The 15,548-nt window shown below is 41.5% G+C and overlaps 1 protein-coding gene across 3 annotated transcripts; it reads right to left on the bottom strand.

Annotated features, from left to right (window-relative positions):
• Positions 1-804: 804 nt before the first annotated feature.
• Positions 805-15,355, bottom strand: usp36 (ubiquitin specific peptidase 36). 3 transcript variants are annotated; one of them, XM_041062751.1, is made up of 20 exons: positions 15,230-15,355; positions 11,877-12,142; positions 11,505-11,726; positions 10,761-10,871; positions 9,177-9,279; positions 8,994-9,061; positions 8,219-8,289; positions 8,019-8,101; positions 7,744-7,855; positions 7,517-7,657; positions 7,147-7,247; positions 6,910-7,048; positions 6,437-6,799; positions 5,943-6,167; positions 5,375-5,445; positions 4,568-5,263; positions 3,950-4,173; positions 3,428-3,619; positions 3,221-3,336; positions 805-3,083 (listed from the first exon to the last, which is right to left on the bottom strand). In XM_041062751.1, exons 2-20 carry the CDS (start codon positions 12,127-12,129, stop codon positions 2,952-2,954), a joined length of 3,423 nt encoding a protein of 1,140 aa, XP_040918685.1. In that variant the 5' UTR covers positions 12,130-12,142; positions 15,230-15,355; the 3' UTR covers positions 805-2,951. The 3 variants fall into 3 exon arrangements, with proteins under 3 accessions (XP_040918685.1, XP_040918684.1, XP_040918683.1); XM_041062750.1 differs by having other exon boundaries at positions 3,950-4,170; positions 5,375-5,499; XM_041062749.1 differs by having other exon boundaries at positions 5,375-5,499.
• Positions 15,356-15,548: the final 193 nt, after the last annotated feature.

Consider the following 15,548-nt stretch of genomic DNA (forward strand, 5'->3'; position numbering starts at 1 on the left):
CGTTCAGGACGTGCTGTGAGTGTGTGTGCGTGTGTGTGCTGCCGTCGGTGGTCGGCCGCTGATATGCACCCAGAGAAGCCGGTGCACATGTTGGCCCCTCCCACCCCAGATGTGATGTCACGCTCTAACTTATCTTTAACAACTTTGCTGAACACTGACGTGATTTATGTAATTTACTGTGTAAGATACAGACATTGCTCAGAAAACCTATTTAAGCAAACATGCAGACTATTACAACTATATAAAAAAATAAAAATAAAGAATAAAGAATAAAAATAAATGGCAGAAAACGCTGCATTGCCCTTTGAACATCTAATGGCAAATTTTTTTTAATTTTTTTTTTGGCCACTTGGAGGCAGCACATAAAGTTGATATGGCAAACTAGAAAACTGTGGCTTATTTATACATCCAGCAGTTGTGGAGCAACGTTATCGTTGATTTGGAGTCATGTTTCTGGCAAATTTAAGTCCATTGTTCACTTTCTTAAAGCTCTATTTTTGGTCTCTAGCTGCTAAGTGCTCCACCATGTTCACGTTTGTCTGTCTGCCATTTAGTCCGACAGCAACAAGGACCTGAAACACCCTATAAAGCTTCTTAAAGTCAAGGGGGGCTGCAGATTCAGCTGATAATTCTTCCTGTCTGTACAAAACAATGGACAAATGTGGATTTTGACTCTGCATTGCTGTAAAATTTCAAATTACCTCATTTCTAACCTGCTAAATACTCTCATCATCTCTCATATATATCTATATTAAAAGGAAAAAAAGTTAATTCAAAGAAAAATACACAGTCAGCTCACAAAAGTCACAACTTTATTGCACCTTTATAGTTAACTATAGTGTGGTAAGAGTCACTTTCATTATGAAAGGTCTCTTCCCTGGTCAGAAAAGGTGGTGCAAAATATAGAACCATCAATGCAAACATGTGGACTGTCCTTTCACACTGGTAAATGTTCCTCTGCGTCACGTTGAGAGTCACACCCTACGTCGATTTCACGGCCGACACACACGTCCTATAGAAATTAGACTGCCGTAGCCTCTCTTGTACTGTACACACTACAGTGACATAGGGAAGGTCTTGCATGAGAACAAACAACTCTCCTTTACACAAATGAATAAACACATTTGCAGATAAGTTCTCAAGTTAACATCCACCAACTGATCCAAGTATTAGTAGCACATTAAAGATCTGTCTTTTCTTCTTTAAATTATATGTTTATAACATTAAATCCTATGCTTTTTTTATAGCCAATTCAAGGCAACAGCTCTAGAATGAAAAGAAATGCATGGGCAAATCTTTACAGCGTCGGAGGGAAACACAGGTAGCACAAGATGGACTGTACAGTCTTCTACACTGGCAAAGCTTTTTGTAATAACTTTAGATTCTCTACGCATCTGTGCCCGAATTGGTGCAAGATGATCCCATGGTTTCCACACCTGAAATACTTTGTATAAAATAGTTTCTACAGGATGTACAGGATGCAAAATGGTGGTCCAGGTAGAAGGACTACTCTGATATGAAACAGGGGAGACTGATCAGAGATGAAGACGGAGTACGGGATGTCTGGGTTCCTGAGTCTTAGCCCAGTTTGTAGGTGACCAGCATGACCATCAGAAAATTGCATAGAGATATAAGAAGGGGAAAAGAAATTATTAGCGTGTGGGAGTCCCATTCTAACACAGTGCCTGAAGTATAAAATTGAACCCTTTTATTTCAGTACATTGGTGAAGAACAGTTTGTGGTGACGTTTATAACAGAGAATGGAAAGGTCAAATCTCCAGACTGAGAGCTTCTGAGTGTTGGACTGATGAGATGAGCTACAGAGTTGAATAGCTGCACAGTAGAAAATAACTGCTCTTGTCTGATTTCCTCAAACAACCACAACCTCTACTCTGCAAATGCACATTGCTATGAGCTCTCAGAAAACGTCCAGGTAAAGGTACAGATATGATGAAATCAAGTTTCTAAAGTACTGTTCATCAATGTCAGCACTTTCACAAACAGCCAAATTTTTTTTTTACACAATTCGGCTGAGCACTTTTTTGTGCTCTTAAATGTATTGGCATTAAGTCTGAAATAAAACAAATGATCCATAACCAATATAGCAGAACTAAAAACAAACTTTACCGTATTACATTTGCATCATCAGTTTAAACATGCACATTTAGAAAACGGTGGCAATTTTAAACCTTAATTTTACCCAAAATTAGCAGGCAAAATATGGTCCTTAAAAACAAGCCACATAGCGGATATAGGTATAAAATAAAATAAAAAAATTATAGTTTTAATGAATAATAATTTTGGATCTTTGTAATTTGATATTGAGTAATTTCAGGAGAGGGTTTAAAAAAAAAAAAAAAAGGTCACTTTTTTAATGTCCAACTTACTGAGCCCTTATGTCTGCAAAAGAAGCATAGTATGCTCTGAGTGTGTGCAGGTTTCAATAAAAGACAACCAACGAGTTGCAGATATACTTTCTCATTATTAGCCTTTCTTTCACAGATATGGCAAGCTGTTTATAATTTCATGGTAGCTCAGAATTTCAGGACAATAACTAAGGCTCACAGGATACCAAGATACAGTAATTCATGTGACGTGTAAGGGGTTTCTGTTAAATACTGCATGCACAGAAAAGCATGAGCCACTTTCTGTGGTATTTGAGTTAACAGGGGTTATGAGAGGTCAAATCCAGCTGGTCAGTGAAGAAAGCATATTATACTGGTTAGTTTAAACTTGACGTGGCTGTCAGTCAAACAGTTAATGTAACCTGCTGTGCTCCTTTTGGCTCAATCCTATTCTTGAATTTGGGTCTGGAGTGAACACAAAACAGAAATTAAAAAAAAAATAAAATAAAATAAAAATTGAAAAAAGAGAAAAAGGTACAGAGGTTTGGTATACTGTATTGTTGTCTTGGTTTCAAGTCAGCATGATCTCAACAGCACCCTGGACTCTCAGCGACGGACTCCAAAAACTCTCTTCCCTCCAGGTGTTACAGACCACTTGTTCCTCCTGTCCTGGATCTTCTGGAAGATGCTGCTGCCACTTCTCCACTTTTCTCTTTTATAGTTTTTCACTTTCTTCACCTGTAGATTTAGGAATGAAAAGGGGGAAATTTGGAGAGCAGGAACAATGAGCAATGAGACTGGCAGTGGTAAATTTGTACTTTATTTCTCAAGCAGCAGCAGTTATGATTTCCTGTTGTGTTCATTTTTTTTCCCACCTTTCCCCTGTCAAACTCTTCATCCCACTCATCGATCACAGTGTCATTCTTTGCAATGCGGACATCTTCAACAGCATCTCTACTGATCGCAGAGACCTCTCCATCCCAACTGAGGACTAGATAAGACAGACAAAACCTATAAACACATATACCAACACTTTTTTCTAGAAATACAAATGGAATGTACACAGAAACTCAGTGTCTCACCGTTGGCTCCATAGGCCTTATCTGTGGCGTTCCTGAGCAGCTCCTCTACCACAGCGCTTGTCTTTTTTCCATCCCAGGCTGCAGGAGAGGCACGGGTCGGGGTGTTGTCTCCTAGCGCACTCCCATTAGCTGCTGGTGCCTGGCTGCGTTTGTAGCCATCCTTCACTTGGTTGTCCCACATTACCACTGTGGCTAAATGGGAAAATACAATCAATAGAAAGTAGAAATAAAAAGCACAAGTAAGTAAGTGATTCATTACGGCTTTCTCAAAATATAATGAGTCATGCTCTCTTAGTGAAATTTTGAAATGAATGGTCACTCAAATGAAAGGCTGAGAGGCTGCAGTGGTGCAGAGAGATTTTCGGCAAACAGCTCTAATCAGTATAGAAGGCTATTGCACGTTCTGTGTTGGCATGGCAACGAGATCGCACATTTCTCACTGCAGCTGGCATGGGCTGAATGCACACACTTATTTATTTATTTGCACAAACTGTATGTCCATGCAAGTCCGCGCTCATATACCTGTGCTTCGTTTGCTTATTTTGTCGTTCTCTGTGGTGCTCTTTTTCGAAGGGGGCTCCGCTGCTTCAGGCTCATCATTCTGCCCGTCTGAACATCTCCTGCTCTCCTGCCACAGTCTCACATCTTCTTTTAGCCTCTTCTTCTTCATCTTTAATTTCTTTTTCAACTTTATCAAATCTCCCATGCCATTCTGAGCTACTGTGGCCTTCATCTCAGATCTACTGCTGGGAAAAAAATTAATTCAGCTTGGTTAACATGTTTAATGCAAACAGAGGCTAAATATTTGTATATGTTTGTGTTCATAGATGAAAGGTAATGAAGCACCTGCTTTACCTGCACTTGACTCCAATTTTTTTTAAACAGGCTGAGTAATGACTAATAATAAAAACACTTTTAGAAACAAGTACTTATTTCTTTCTTATACTGTAGTATGTATGTAGAACAATGACTTCTCCCTGAGTTTCTTTAATCGTGTTATGTGCCCTGGTTTTCCAAAATTATAAGCTCCAAAGTCATTTGTGGCAGCGCTTTTTGAACAGAAATGAAAATCCATGGATGAAAAGCCTTTCACGGACACAAAGACAGACATGTAACTAAACTGACCAACTTTCAACCAACCTTTCTGATGTAGAGCACACTGAAGTTGTGTCTTGCAGAGCCTCCTCCAGTTGCATCTTCTTCTTTTTCTTTTTCTTCTTCTTCAACAACAACACAGAGTCCCTTCCCTGTTCTTCCTGATTTGACTCACACTGCCTTGGGGTTGTGGAAGCTAACTGAGGCTTTTGCTTAGACTGTTCTGCATCTGGATTGGATGTTAGACTCCATATGCCACCCTGACACCAGTCCTCTTCCTGGTTTGATGTGTCCAAATGAGACGGGACGCACTCCCTCTCCTTCACTTTCTCTCCATTCTCAGTTTCCCTCTTTCGTTTTTTCTTTTTCTTCTTGCGCTTCCTCTCACTCGCTGATTCCACAAGGTTGGTACGTGTCACTACAGCTGGGGATGCAACTGGCCCTGCACCACCCTCCACTTCAGAATAGCCCCGCTTCTTTTTCTTCTTCTTCTTTTGGTTAACTGTTTCAGAAGAGGGGCTGTTAAGGTCTGGTTCTTGGACCGCGGAGCTGAGGTTGTTGGAAGACTTGGGGTTCTTTGGGCTGGGACTGTGAAGCCCGTTGGTTTTAAGAGAAAGGCTGGAGTTTGGTTTTTGCAGTGTGGAGAGAAGGGACTGTTTCTGAGGGCTCTGCTGTTTGAAGGATCCACCTGAGTGGGCAAAAGGCGATGACTGGACTTTAGGAGAATGGAATGGACCAGCTCTGAAGAAAGAACAAGGGAAAACATCTGGATTTACAACGTCATAATAATGACATGGACAAATCTGCATTTTATTTGCATTGTCTATGTGATATCAGGCTCACATTTCGTACCTGTGAGCGTGAGAAGGTGAGGCAGAGGTGAGGGGGTTAAGTTGATTTTGATGCGTGGGGTCACTGGACAGCTGGAGCGACAAAGGGGGCAGAGCATCAATGTTGCTCGGACTCCGGCTGTGAGCCTGCAGTTATCGACATAAATAAAAACTTGGTGGTCTAAAGAAAATAGCCATGAATGTGACAAAAATAAGGAAGAGAATCAAATAAGGAAAGGGGGTGATTAAAGGGATGGCAGGAAAAGATGGAGGGAGGAAAACAAAGAGGAAACGGTATGGCAGAGAAGAATTAGAAATGGTTAGAAAAAAAGAACAAACTAAAGGAAAAGAAGACAAACTCTAAACAAGTGCTATCATGTGGTTGATTAGACAGGCACACTGGAGAAAACACATTACATATATCAGAAAATAAACTTGAAAAGTTTACTTGCCTTAATAACACTACTCATTGAAATCAATGGTCAGATTTGGGATAGGAGTGTGGAGTGGGGCAACAGGAAACCAAGATATCATGAGCTTGCACTAAGACAGGGAGTGGTGGTGCTGCTGTGGATGGGAATGAAGTTCACCTTCTTGGCTGACAGGGCCAGTTTCTTGGCAGGTGGAGGTGACATGGTGCTGGTGGCTTCTGACGTGATGTTGTTGAGGGCCGGGGATTTTATTTTTGCCGTCTTCTGGTCCTCCGTGCTCTGAGAGCGCTCCACACTCTTGGCTGGAGATGCCAGGCCACTGGAGCCTTTCCGAGGAGTGGAGGGCATCTCTCCTACTGGCGCGCTTTTGGGACCCGAGGAGTCCTGGCCGAAACAAAGGCAGTCATTTGCTGTGGTTTTGCTTCTGTGCATCTACACGTGGCATGAAATGGCTGTACCAATGCATGAGCCGCTAGCACATTTTATGTACCTAAAAAGTTTGTACGGACAACTACAAAGTATTTGCTCGTTTGATTCCATACCAAAAAACGCAGTACACATTTTCCACACTGCAGGTATTTTATGTCACAATGAGAAACTTAACACTTTCATATATTGGTTTGACAATAATTCTTTTTCACTGCAAATGTTACCTTTGAGTCAGAGGTGTCGGCAGAGGAAGAGTCAGACAAAGACTTAAATGAGGTAGATGCTGCGATGCCTCTGCCCTCGCCACCTTGCTTTTTTTCTCCCTCCGTCCTGCTGACCCCGTTGTTGGAGGGGGTCGGAGTGCTGCTGCGGGACTGCACTTGGCTCTGGGGAGAAGGCTTCTTCAGCTTCTTGAAAGGTTCCTCGATAACTGTGGGCCCGCCCGGCAGCTTCGGTGGGCCATTGGAGGATGACGTCCAGTTCGAAAGTCTGGGTTGTGGCTGAGTGCTAACACCGTTCCTGGAAATGGGCAGGCCCAGACCACCATCCACAGACTGGATCTTACGCAGTTGTGCAGGTTCAAGTTTCTGTAAAGAGGAGGTGAACAAAATTATGTTTGACCAAAATATTACAAGGTGTCAAACTGGGGCACATCCTTTACCACTTTAAAAAATATCTTATATTAAATGTCTTATACCTTTGTGACCTGCGGGGAGGACAGAGGCCCGTTCAGGTTGGCCCTCTTTATCTGTTCAGATGATAGGCTGTTCTTCCCAGGATGCAACATCCCCTGCTTGGTGGTCTGCCCATCTGCATTTTTCTTGGTTTCAGGGATCCTTTAATATAAAAACAAAGACCCAGTTTTATTTAATTATATATCCAGGAGGAACAGACAACGCCTCTGTTGATCTCCTGTTGTACTCCAGTGTCTTACCTCAGATAGAAAAGCACATAAGCCTGCTGGTTCAAGACCACTTTGATGTTACTAGAGTGCACCATTGAATCATTCATTTGGTACCATTGTCCATTGCTTGCCTAAGAGGAAACAAGGTAGAGATAAATAAAGATTTAAAATAAAGATCACAACATCCATTTATTTACAGTTACACTATGAAAAGGTAAACACATGAATTATATGGGGTGCACATTAATGAGAAGGACTGTTTTATGGCAATACTGCAGCAGTATGACACAGTACCCAGAGTTTTTCAGGTATCAGAAAAAAGCACTTTTTTTTTTTAAAATCAATAAACATTTTTAAACTTAATTGAATTTCCAGTGAAAAGTTCATCTAGCTGCCTTACCTTGACGTAGCAGTAGTAGTGGCCAGCATGACAACTGTACCCAGAGTGCACCAGAACAGCATAAAGGCCATACATAACAGGATCGCCTGAGCTCTGAGACATGTAGGGGCGGATGTTCAGAAATTCTGGGTATCCCACATCCTGCAAAAACAAAACAAAAACTGAAGGACACTGAAAAATGAGACAGCTCTTTCAGACAGCCAACTGTGTGAGAATTCTTTTTTAACCTTTGTTATTTTGCCTCCGCTGAAGTTGGCAAACCTCTTCAGTGAAAGGGTCAGTACATTAGATGTTCGATGGACTGTGAAGCGTTTGGTTGCTGGCACTTTCTTTTTGCACCTGGAGAGAAAAACAGTAATGAGTAATGATACCTCATCCTAAAAGGATGTCTAATGTAAGTAAATGAATATATTCTGGAAAAGAAAAAAAAAGAACTATTTTGAGGGCCTGCAGATGTACTTAAAAATGTAGCATGTCGCCAGACTAGACAAGTGGCACTCACTTAGCACACATGTAGGCATTCTCTCCACTTAACACATCTGGTTTAACAAACAGTTCCAGGGCTCGCACGATGTTCACAGCTTGCTGAAAGACAAGGACAGAAATCTACTCAGTATATCTGAAGTTTAGAGAAACAATGATTGAAATTTTTAAATATTTGCATATAAAAAAAAAGACTTATTAAGATATTGCAAAACCTACCCGAATCTCCACAGCAATATCCAGATAAGGGTCATATGTGTCAGACACACTTTTACAAATAGAGCATTTCACTGAAAGACAAAATGAAAAAACAAAATCTGACACTCGTACTTGAAGCTATTTCTGAAGAACAACTAGGTTCACGTTGATTAGTGGAATATTTCTCACGAGCCTCTGTTCCACTTCCTGTAAACACATAACGATCAAAAATCTCAACAACTGCCTTTGACTCTCAGATCAAACATTCAGGGGAATTACCTTTACCCTCTACATTCAACGCTTTTTTTTTTCCATTTACTGTCCTAAACTGACACCTGCAACCAGATGAAAATATCCTAATTGAATACAATTATTATACTGTAACTTTACAAACTGCATCTTACAAACAGGTTTAAACTTCAACTTACAATCAATTGAATTTAGACTGAACAAATCATAATAATTAAAATAGTGGAAAAATATGCTGCGTTTCAGATAATGTTTAATATAACATGAGAAATGAAGAGCATATAATTTGTGTTCGAGCAAATTACATGGACTGCAAAAGTATAAACACACTTTTAATCAGGCAACACACCATATGCAAAGCTATTTCTGACAAGACATGAAAACATACAGATGTTCAGCATGGCGCCTCTTTTCTATGCTCTGTGATTAAGAGTACTGAACTACATCAAGCTGTTTCAGCAATACACATTTTGTTGACACTGGCAACAAATGTGGAAATTCATTAAGTGCAACTGTGTGTTAAACAAACAAAAAAAAATGTCATTACCTCTTGACCTGAGGTAACCTCCAAAGATCTGATGCACCAGCGTTGTGGCCTGGGTCTGCCTGTCAAGCCTACAGACAGAGGAAAGAAACAAAGAAAAAGATCATCAAAAGATTCATACAAAGATTACGTATTTTAAAAACATTTTTTTATCATTTAAGAAACAATAATAAAAAAAAGCTTTACTTTGGGTAGCCATTAAGACAGGCTTTCTGCATGGCATCGATGGTGTACCGCAAAAATTCGTGGGCATCCTCCTGGCTTCCAAAGCGAAAATGTCTGGCAATTTCTGTGGGAGACAAAACTGCATGTTAGCTTTGTGCTCATTCAAAGTTTCCAACAATAAGTGTCATTAAGTGTTTTTTGACAATTATCCATGTTTTCACCACACTACTCTGAGACAAGAGAGTGATCACTATAGCGAGTTTAATAAAGAGCCAATGTGTGTTATTTACTGCAGAGGCAAACGTTCACTATATAAATGTTAACCACTAACTGCTCAAATCTCTAATATACGTGCGATCTCACTGACAATCGAGAGATGACAAAGTGGCAGCATAGCAGCCACAGGCGATAGTTTAATTTCCCGTAAAGTATAAGGAGTACTCTTTCATGGGTACTTACAGTTGGCCTCTAATGTTGGTACCTCATGCAACTCAAGACAAGATGTTCAACAATGATCTAATTACAGTCACTTCGTGATTTCAGCAGGCCGATGTCTCATCTAGGAGTCTTACATTAGAGCTAATGTAGCTCTAAACCCTCTGCCTCTACTGTTATTTCCTAATGGAAAATGGGGAAAGCATGAGCTGGTAGAATTATAATGTGGCCATCACCACATTCCCAGCATAGCATCTGGACAGATTTACGACCATGAGTCACCCTTGAGTGGGAAAAAGGAATAAGACACCACACACTAATGACCTGTTCAGGGCACTTCTGAGAGAAGAGGAGGGCATCTTGAAGATGTGAAATCTAGCATTATAGTGGAGGGTTGCGGTTTTATTTTGTTTGCGAGACCCCGGCTGTGAGATCCCAGGGAGATTCCAGCATCAGTTGCAGTAAGCTCTTTCGATTTTTAGGAGATGAAATTGTGCTGTATTTTGATATTTTTTGGAGGGCATGCTGAGCAAAAGGCACAGATGTTGAATTTTCATTGTATGCATTTACATTATTCTGGTTGCAGTGGCACATTTCTAACCACGGGGTTGACTAACAACTAAATTAATGTAGAGGGAAACTATAAAACACATACAGTATATTTCTAATTCCTGGTGGTGGACTGTACATTTTTGTGCTAAAGCTGCTCCTCTCAGCCTGCAGTCACAAGGAGACAGAGAGGGCATTGGAGAAGGAGGGAGGGAGGGTGGCAAGGGGATGAAGGGGGAAGAGAGAGATTGAAAAAGAGGAGCAGGAGGTGGAGACATGATTGCAGCAGCACATAAGGTAGTAGAAGGCAGGTAGGGAGGGCTCCTGAGAGATTACAGCACAGCACTTCACCATGTCAAGGTGCAACTCACACCTCATCCCTACTCTCTACATGGTGCTCATTCACAGCCTGCAGCCTCACCGCTCCACTTATGTACTGCAGTTACTGGCTGTTGTCACATGGGACACTGTGGCCAGTGTTGCGTCATCGTGCCTCTGGCAATATTCAACCAAAAAAAAAAAAAAAACAGGTGGCTGTGACTCCTGACACGACCTACACTGAAACTCTGCACAAATTGCTCAGACACAACCACACGGTGTTAAGGACAGTAGCTTTCTTACTTTTCAGGTCTCTGATGAAGGAGACAGGCTTGATGGCATTGCCTGTGTTGGCAAAGGCTTGGATGATATGGTTCTGCATTATACAGATCATACAGAAGCCCGGCTGGTGACCTGAAACACAGACGACAACAGCAACATAAAAGAACCAGAGTCACTCACAAAATAAAAGCACAGACGTTTTATGGTGTCACAGGAGAAAATACATTTTGATCAATTCATGTCGTAATGAAAACTTAAAATCAGCAAAGGTCAATATTCAGATTCAGAAAAAAATGCAGAAAAACTTGTATCTGATGTGGCTCCATAGAGCAGCTAAAAGCCCCACAGTAACCACAGAAAACATACTGGATTAAAGGTCAGCATTAGGCTAATGGTATTCACTTGGTATATCACTTAGTCTGGACAAAAGCAGAAAGCGGCTGATGTAGTTTTTGTCAATTAAGGATGCTTACTACTTTTACTTACCTACCTGAAACTTAGAGGTCGGTAAGTCTTTGTTGACTCATTAAAAATGATCACAGACTGCTGAATGTGTCAAAGCCTAAATACAACTTAGTGCAAACACACTGAAGCAGCTGTGCTTTGGTGAATTTCAGCGACATGTGTCTGTACACAGAGTAACACTAGTGGGGTTACAGTCATTTCCCACGTGTGGGTGCGCGTAGTGTTAAGAAAAATGTAAATGAACGGGAGTGTTTATGCTATAAGTCTGGCAGCAGTTGAGAGGATGATTCAGGTACTCACAGGCACGGCTGTGCTCCTTTGAGAGTAAGTAGTTGGCAAGTGGTGGGGTGTAGGTGAGACACTGCACTGTGGAGTTGAGGAAGCAGGTGTTTCCGAGGTTGTGGAGGCCGGCTCCTACCCTGTACACACGCTCCCATTTGAGAGTAAGCTTGTTCCCTGGGAAGAGCATCTTCTGTGGGGCGGGGATGCCATCGCTCTGGCCCCCAACCACGTTCTCTGAGACTGAATGAGGAGTGCGGTTAATTATGTGACATTAATCAAAAGAACACAGGATCTGAGCTTTAAGGGCTGGAATTAAGGGACAAAAGGCAAATATGGAAAATGTCAAACTATCAAACTCTGCTAAATTATCACTTCAGTTTGAGAGCTTACCTTGCCTCTTTATTTGGGCAGGCTCTGTGGGCTTCTGCCCCGTAGCGCCCTCATTCCTGGGATTGAGGATCACATACTTGTTCTTTAAGCTGTCCAGCTGATAGGAGAAACCCTTGCTGGCAGGCTCAAACTCTATCTTCTGCAAAAGGACCTTCTTGGCAGAAGAAGCCAACAATTTGTTGAGGTCACCCTCATCTCCTGTCTCCTTTCGACCAGGTTTTAATGCCTCCTTGAGTTTATCCACTATCGGCATTGTTGGAACATCACTGCAGAGACAGACAGATTGGGTGTCAGCGCCGTAAATTGTTCGAACAGTCACTTCATGTGAGGCTGCACAAAACAACTAATAAAGCTTGTTCACCCAATTTCCCCAAAGGGATCAATAAACTATCATCTCCTCACGTCTACACTCTATTTAAAAGGCACCTCACAGTACCTTGGCTGTCTCTGAGCTTAACAGGAGAAAAAGCAAACCTTCTGTTAATCAAACAAATGTTGAACTTATCCCTCAGCTAAGCGCCTATTAACACCACTGTCTCTTTATGCGTCAGTGGGTTCCTCTCTAGGCCACATTTCCCGATGTGGCTCCACAATAGATATAAGGACTGAGTGCATCTGAGAAGCCAGCTGGGTCTTGGCAGCTGTCCCCACAGTTGTACAAGACATACAGACATTAGCAACAGAGGGTGGGGGAGTGTGTATGAGCTAGGAGAGTATGAGCATTTAGAGCACATGAGGAGCAAGCAACTGCTGTTAAGTGCCAAGTCAAATTCTTACACATATTTTTTGCGTGCATTAGCATTTTAATTGTCATCTTGACACTGTAACATGGCACATTTCTTCAGCATATCATCAAATTTTGTCATTAGTGATATGAGAGATGCAAATCATAGACGTAAAGATATGTTGCTTGAAAAAATGAAACCATTTGCACCGGCTGTCTACTGTCCCTTTAAATACAGTGGAGCTAAGAACCATTTCAGTATAGATAACAGTGTGTGCACATTTCCACAACAACCCTCTGCCAGAGTCAGCCCAGTGAATGACTTCTGACGTGTTATTTTCTACAAAAAGCAGCAGGCTGGCAAAACGTGCTCAGTGCTGACTGAGTAGTGAGTAAACCAATCATTCAGTCTCCTATCAATTTACTCAGGATGCAACCGAGGTGCCCCAAACACTACAACCCCTCCCATAAGTGAAAGCATTACATCACGTAGATGTTACAGCACCACATTCATAACACCGAAGGCATGAAGTGCCATGAGAGTCGTGCTCATCAGAGTGGGCAGTGACGTCATGAGGAGAGAAGGAGGGCTGAAAATGCATTGTATGCACAAGGGCACCGTGACCTTCACGTGCTGCTGATACTGATACAACTAAGAGCGACACAGCCTGCAGGGACACAGCTAACTGCAGTGATGCAACCGCTAGACCAGGCAGCAATGTTGATACACTTACCACAACAGAGGGAGAGTTTAAGCCAGTAATAATATCATGACAATTAGTCACTTCACACAGACACCTTCTAATGGGTATGTTTGCATAAGAAATGGCCAAGGCAGCTTCAGAGCAATTATCTGACATCCTGTCACTAAAAGTTCCAACTTTTTGATATTGTAAATGTAATTTGATGTGGATGGATACACACACATGGATATGTGTGTATGTGTGTGTGTGTGTGTGTGTTGGTCTTGTAATGTGACAAGTCAAGCATTGTCAACTTGAGTTTGCCTTAAATATAAAGTTACATCATACTGTTAGATGCCTTTTGATATTAGAATTGCTAGTAGTCTCCTGTTGTGTGATCCGAGGGCAGAATCACACATGAGAAATCAGGAAACATGTTATTTACAGATGTGGATGTCTAAAACTTTTTTTTTTTTAAACAGTGCATTGTATTAAATGTTTCAGTTTGCTTGCCACTATCAGCTAATATATATGTATCAATACCACTGTCAATGAGGAAGTCAAAATCACCTTATGTCCAAAACATACTGACATTTTTAGGGTTATGCATTAGGTATAACCATACTGTCTAGTTCAACCATTTTAATGACCATGTGATTTATATGTAAGAACCATAATGTGCTGGTCTCATACTTTGGAGGTAATCCTCACACTGACATGCTTTGACAAGTCTGTGGCAGTGTCAATATTTTATTCATCTTGTGGAAATGCTCTAGTTAACACTGGAAATCCTACATCTAATGATAATAAATAGAAGCTAAACTTCTTTCAAAATAGAGATAATATAAAGCTGCCTAATCACATCACTTCCTGAAAAATGCATAGAAATGGCTTGAAAAAAATTAATAAAGTTGACTTCACAAGCCTCAGTTTTCAAAGAGCTTCATTATCAGTATGTCCAACTCTGAACAGCTCTACTAGGACAGCATAAATACATTTATTCTTAAAAGCTGCAGGGTACACTTATGTGTCTAACATAAGGGCTTCCAAAAATATCGTAACCACGATTGAGAAAACACAAGTCAGTAAAATGAATCATATGAATAGAAATGTCGAGATTTTTTTATATACACCATTTGTTCAGTCAGTGGACGACAACCTGTTTTTGGCAAATTATTTAATCAACGCAAATGTTTTGCCGGCACAAATGCTGCTGGACCACTAACTATCTAGGCTACAACATCGGCAACGAAAACGCAATTCCCACAACGCCCTTTATAAATATATGATGGCCAATAAGGAACTCAAATCACAAGTGTTCACTAGAATAGAAATGCGAGCGATGGACTTCAGGGGGAGCACCTGAAGGCAACACCGTTGTTGCTGTCACTTCTAAAATCTCTCCTTCGTTTCATCTTGTTTAGACAACCAGTTAGCTACCTGATTTCTCGGGTTTTCAGTTCTCCGGGTTGGTTATTATCGTTATAAACGTCATGCAGTGGCTAGGTAGTCCCTTCCACACCAGCTGGACTCAACTCTTCGGGCCAGTCACCGTAGCTAAAATGCTAGGCTGCTAATCTCAAACACAGCTAATGTCGACCTGGAGGGTCTAAAGTACAGAGATAAAATGTAGGTATTACCTTGATAAATATGTAACCCAATCGACATTTCGTGATTTGTCTTTTCCTGCTGCCGACTGTATCGCGTTTTGCCTTTTTACGTTTGACAACAGCAGAGGCAGCAGAAGCCACAAATTAGCCAGCGAGCTAACTTAACGTGGCGAGAGCCTCCAGCCTCCCTGAATGCTGCAATGTGGGTTAGCATCTCAGCGCTCAGGTGGCTAACATTCCCCAGCCGCCACATCCTACCCGTTTCTTCAGCATCGTCATCCTGGAGACGCACGCTAACACATAATACGTATATCCAGAGGGCGTTTGCTCACTCACCTTTCGTTCAGTCGTCCAAAATCGTTGTCAGTAGAAGGTTCTGCTTCCTCAACTGTAGCTTTTGGGTCTGGTATTTTCGCCCATGCTGCATTATCAGAGGGCGGACACGATGATGACTGACAGGGATCAAAGACCAATCAGGGAGCAGGTCACGCCGTCGCTTAAGGGTTCAGCCAATCGACGCTTCAACTGACGTAGAGCTGTCGGGAGAGAACCACACGTGACTTCCAGCCAGCGCTGTTTACCATTGAAGCAATCGACACGGTTCATGTTAACAATTATTAATGTACCAACAAAGAGCGCTGGAACATCCTTCATT

Source organism: Toxotes jaculatrix, chromosome 18 (genome assembly GCF_017976425.1).
Source record: "Toxotes jaculatrix isolate fToxJac2 chromosome 18, fToxJac2.pri, whole genome shotgun sequence".
Classification (NCBI taxonomy): Eukaryota; Metazoa; Chordata; class Actinopteri; family Toxotidae; genus Toxotes; species Toxotes jaculatrix.

What these genes read in the sequence shown, in the direction of transcription:
- usp36 (XM_041062749.1), bottom strand. Translation starts at nt 12,129, where the DNA reads ATGCCGATAGTGGATAAACTCAAGGAGGCATTAAAACCTGGTCGAAAG. An exon ending in CTTCATCAGAGACCTGAAAA is followed by an intron (nt 9,280 to 10,760) that starts GTAAGAAAGCTA and finishes TGTCTCCCACAG; the next exon opens with AAATTGCCAGACATTTTCGC. An exon ending in TGTCTTAATGGCTACCCAAA is followed by an intron (nt 9,062 to 9,176) that starts GTAAAGCTTTTT and finishes CTCTGTCTGTAG; the next exon opens with GCTTGACAGGCAGACCCAGG.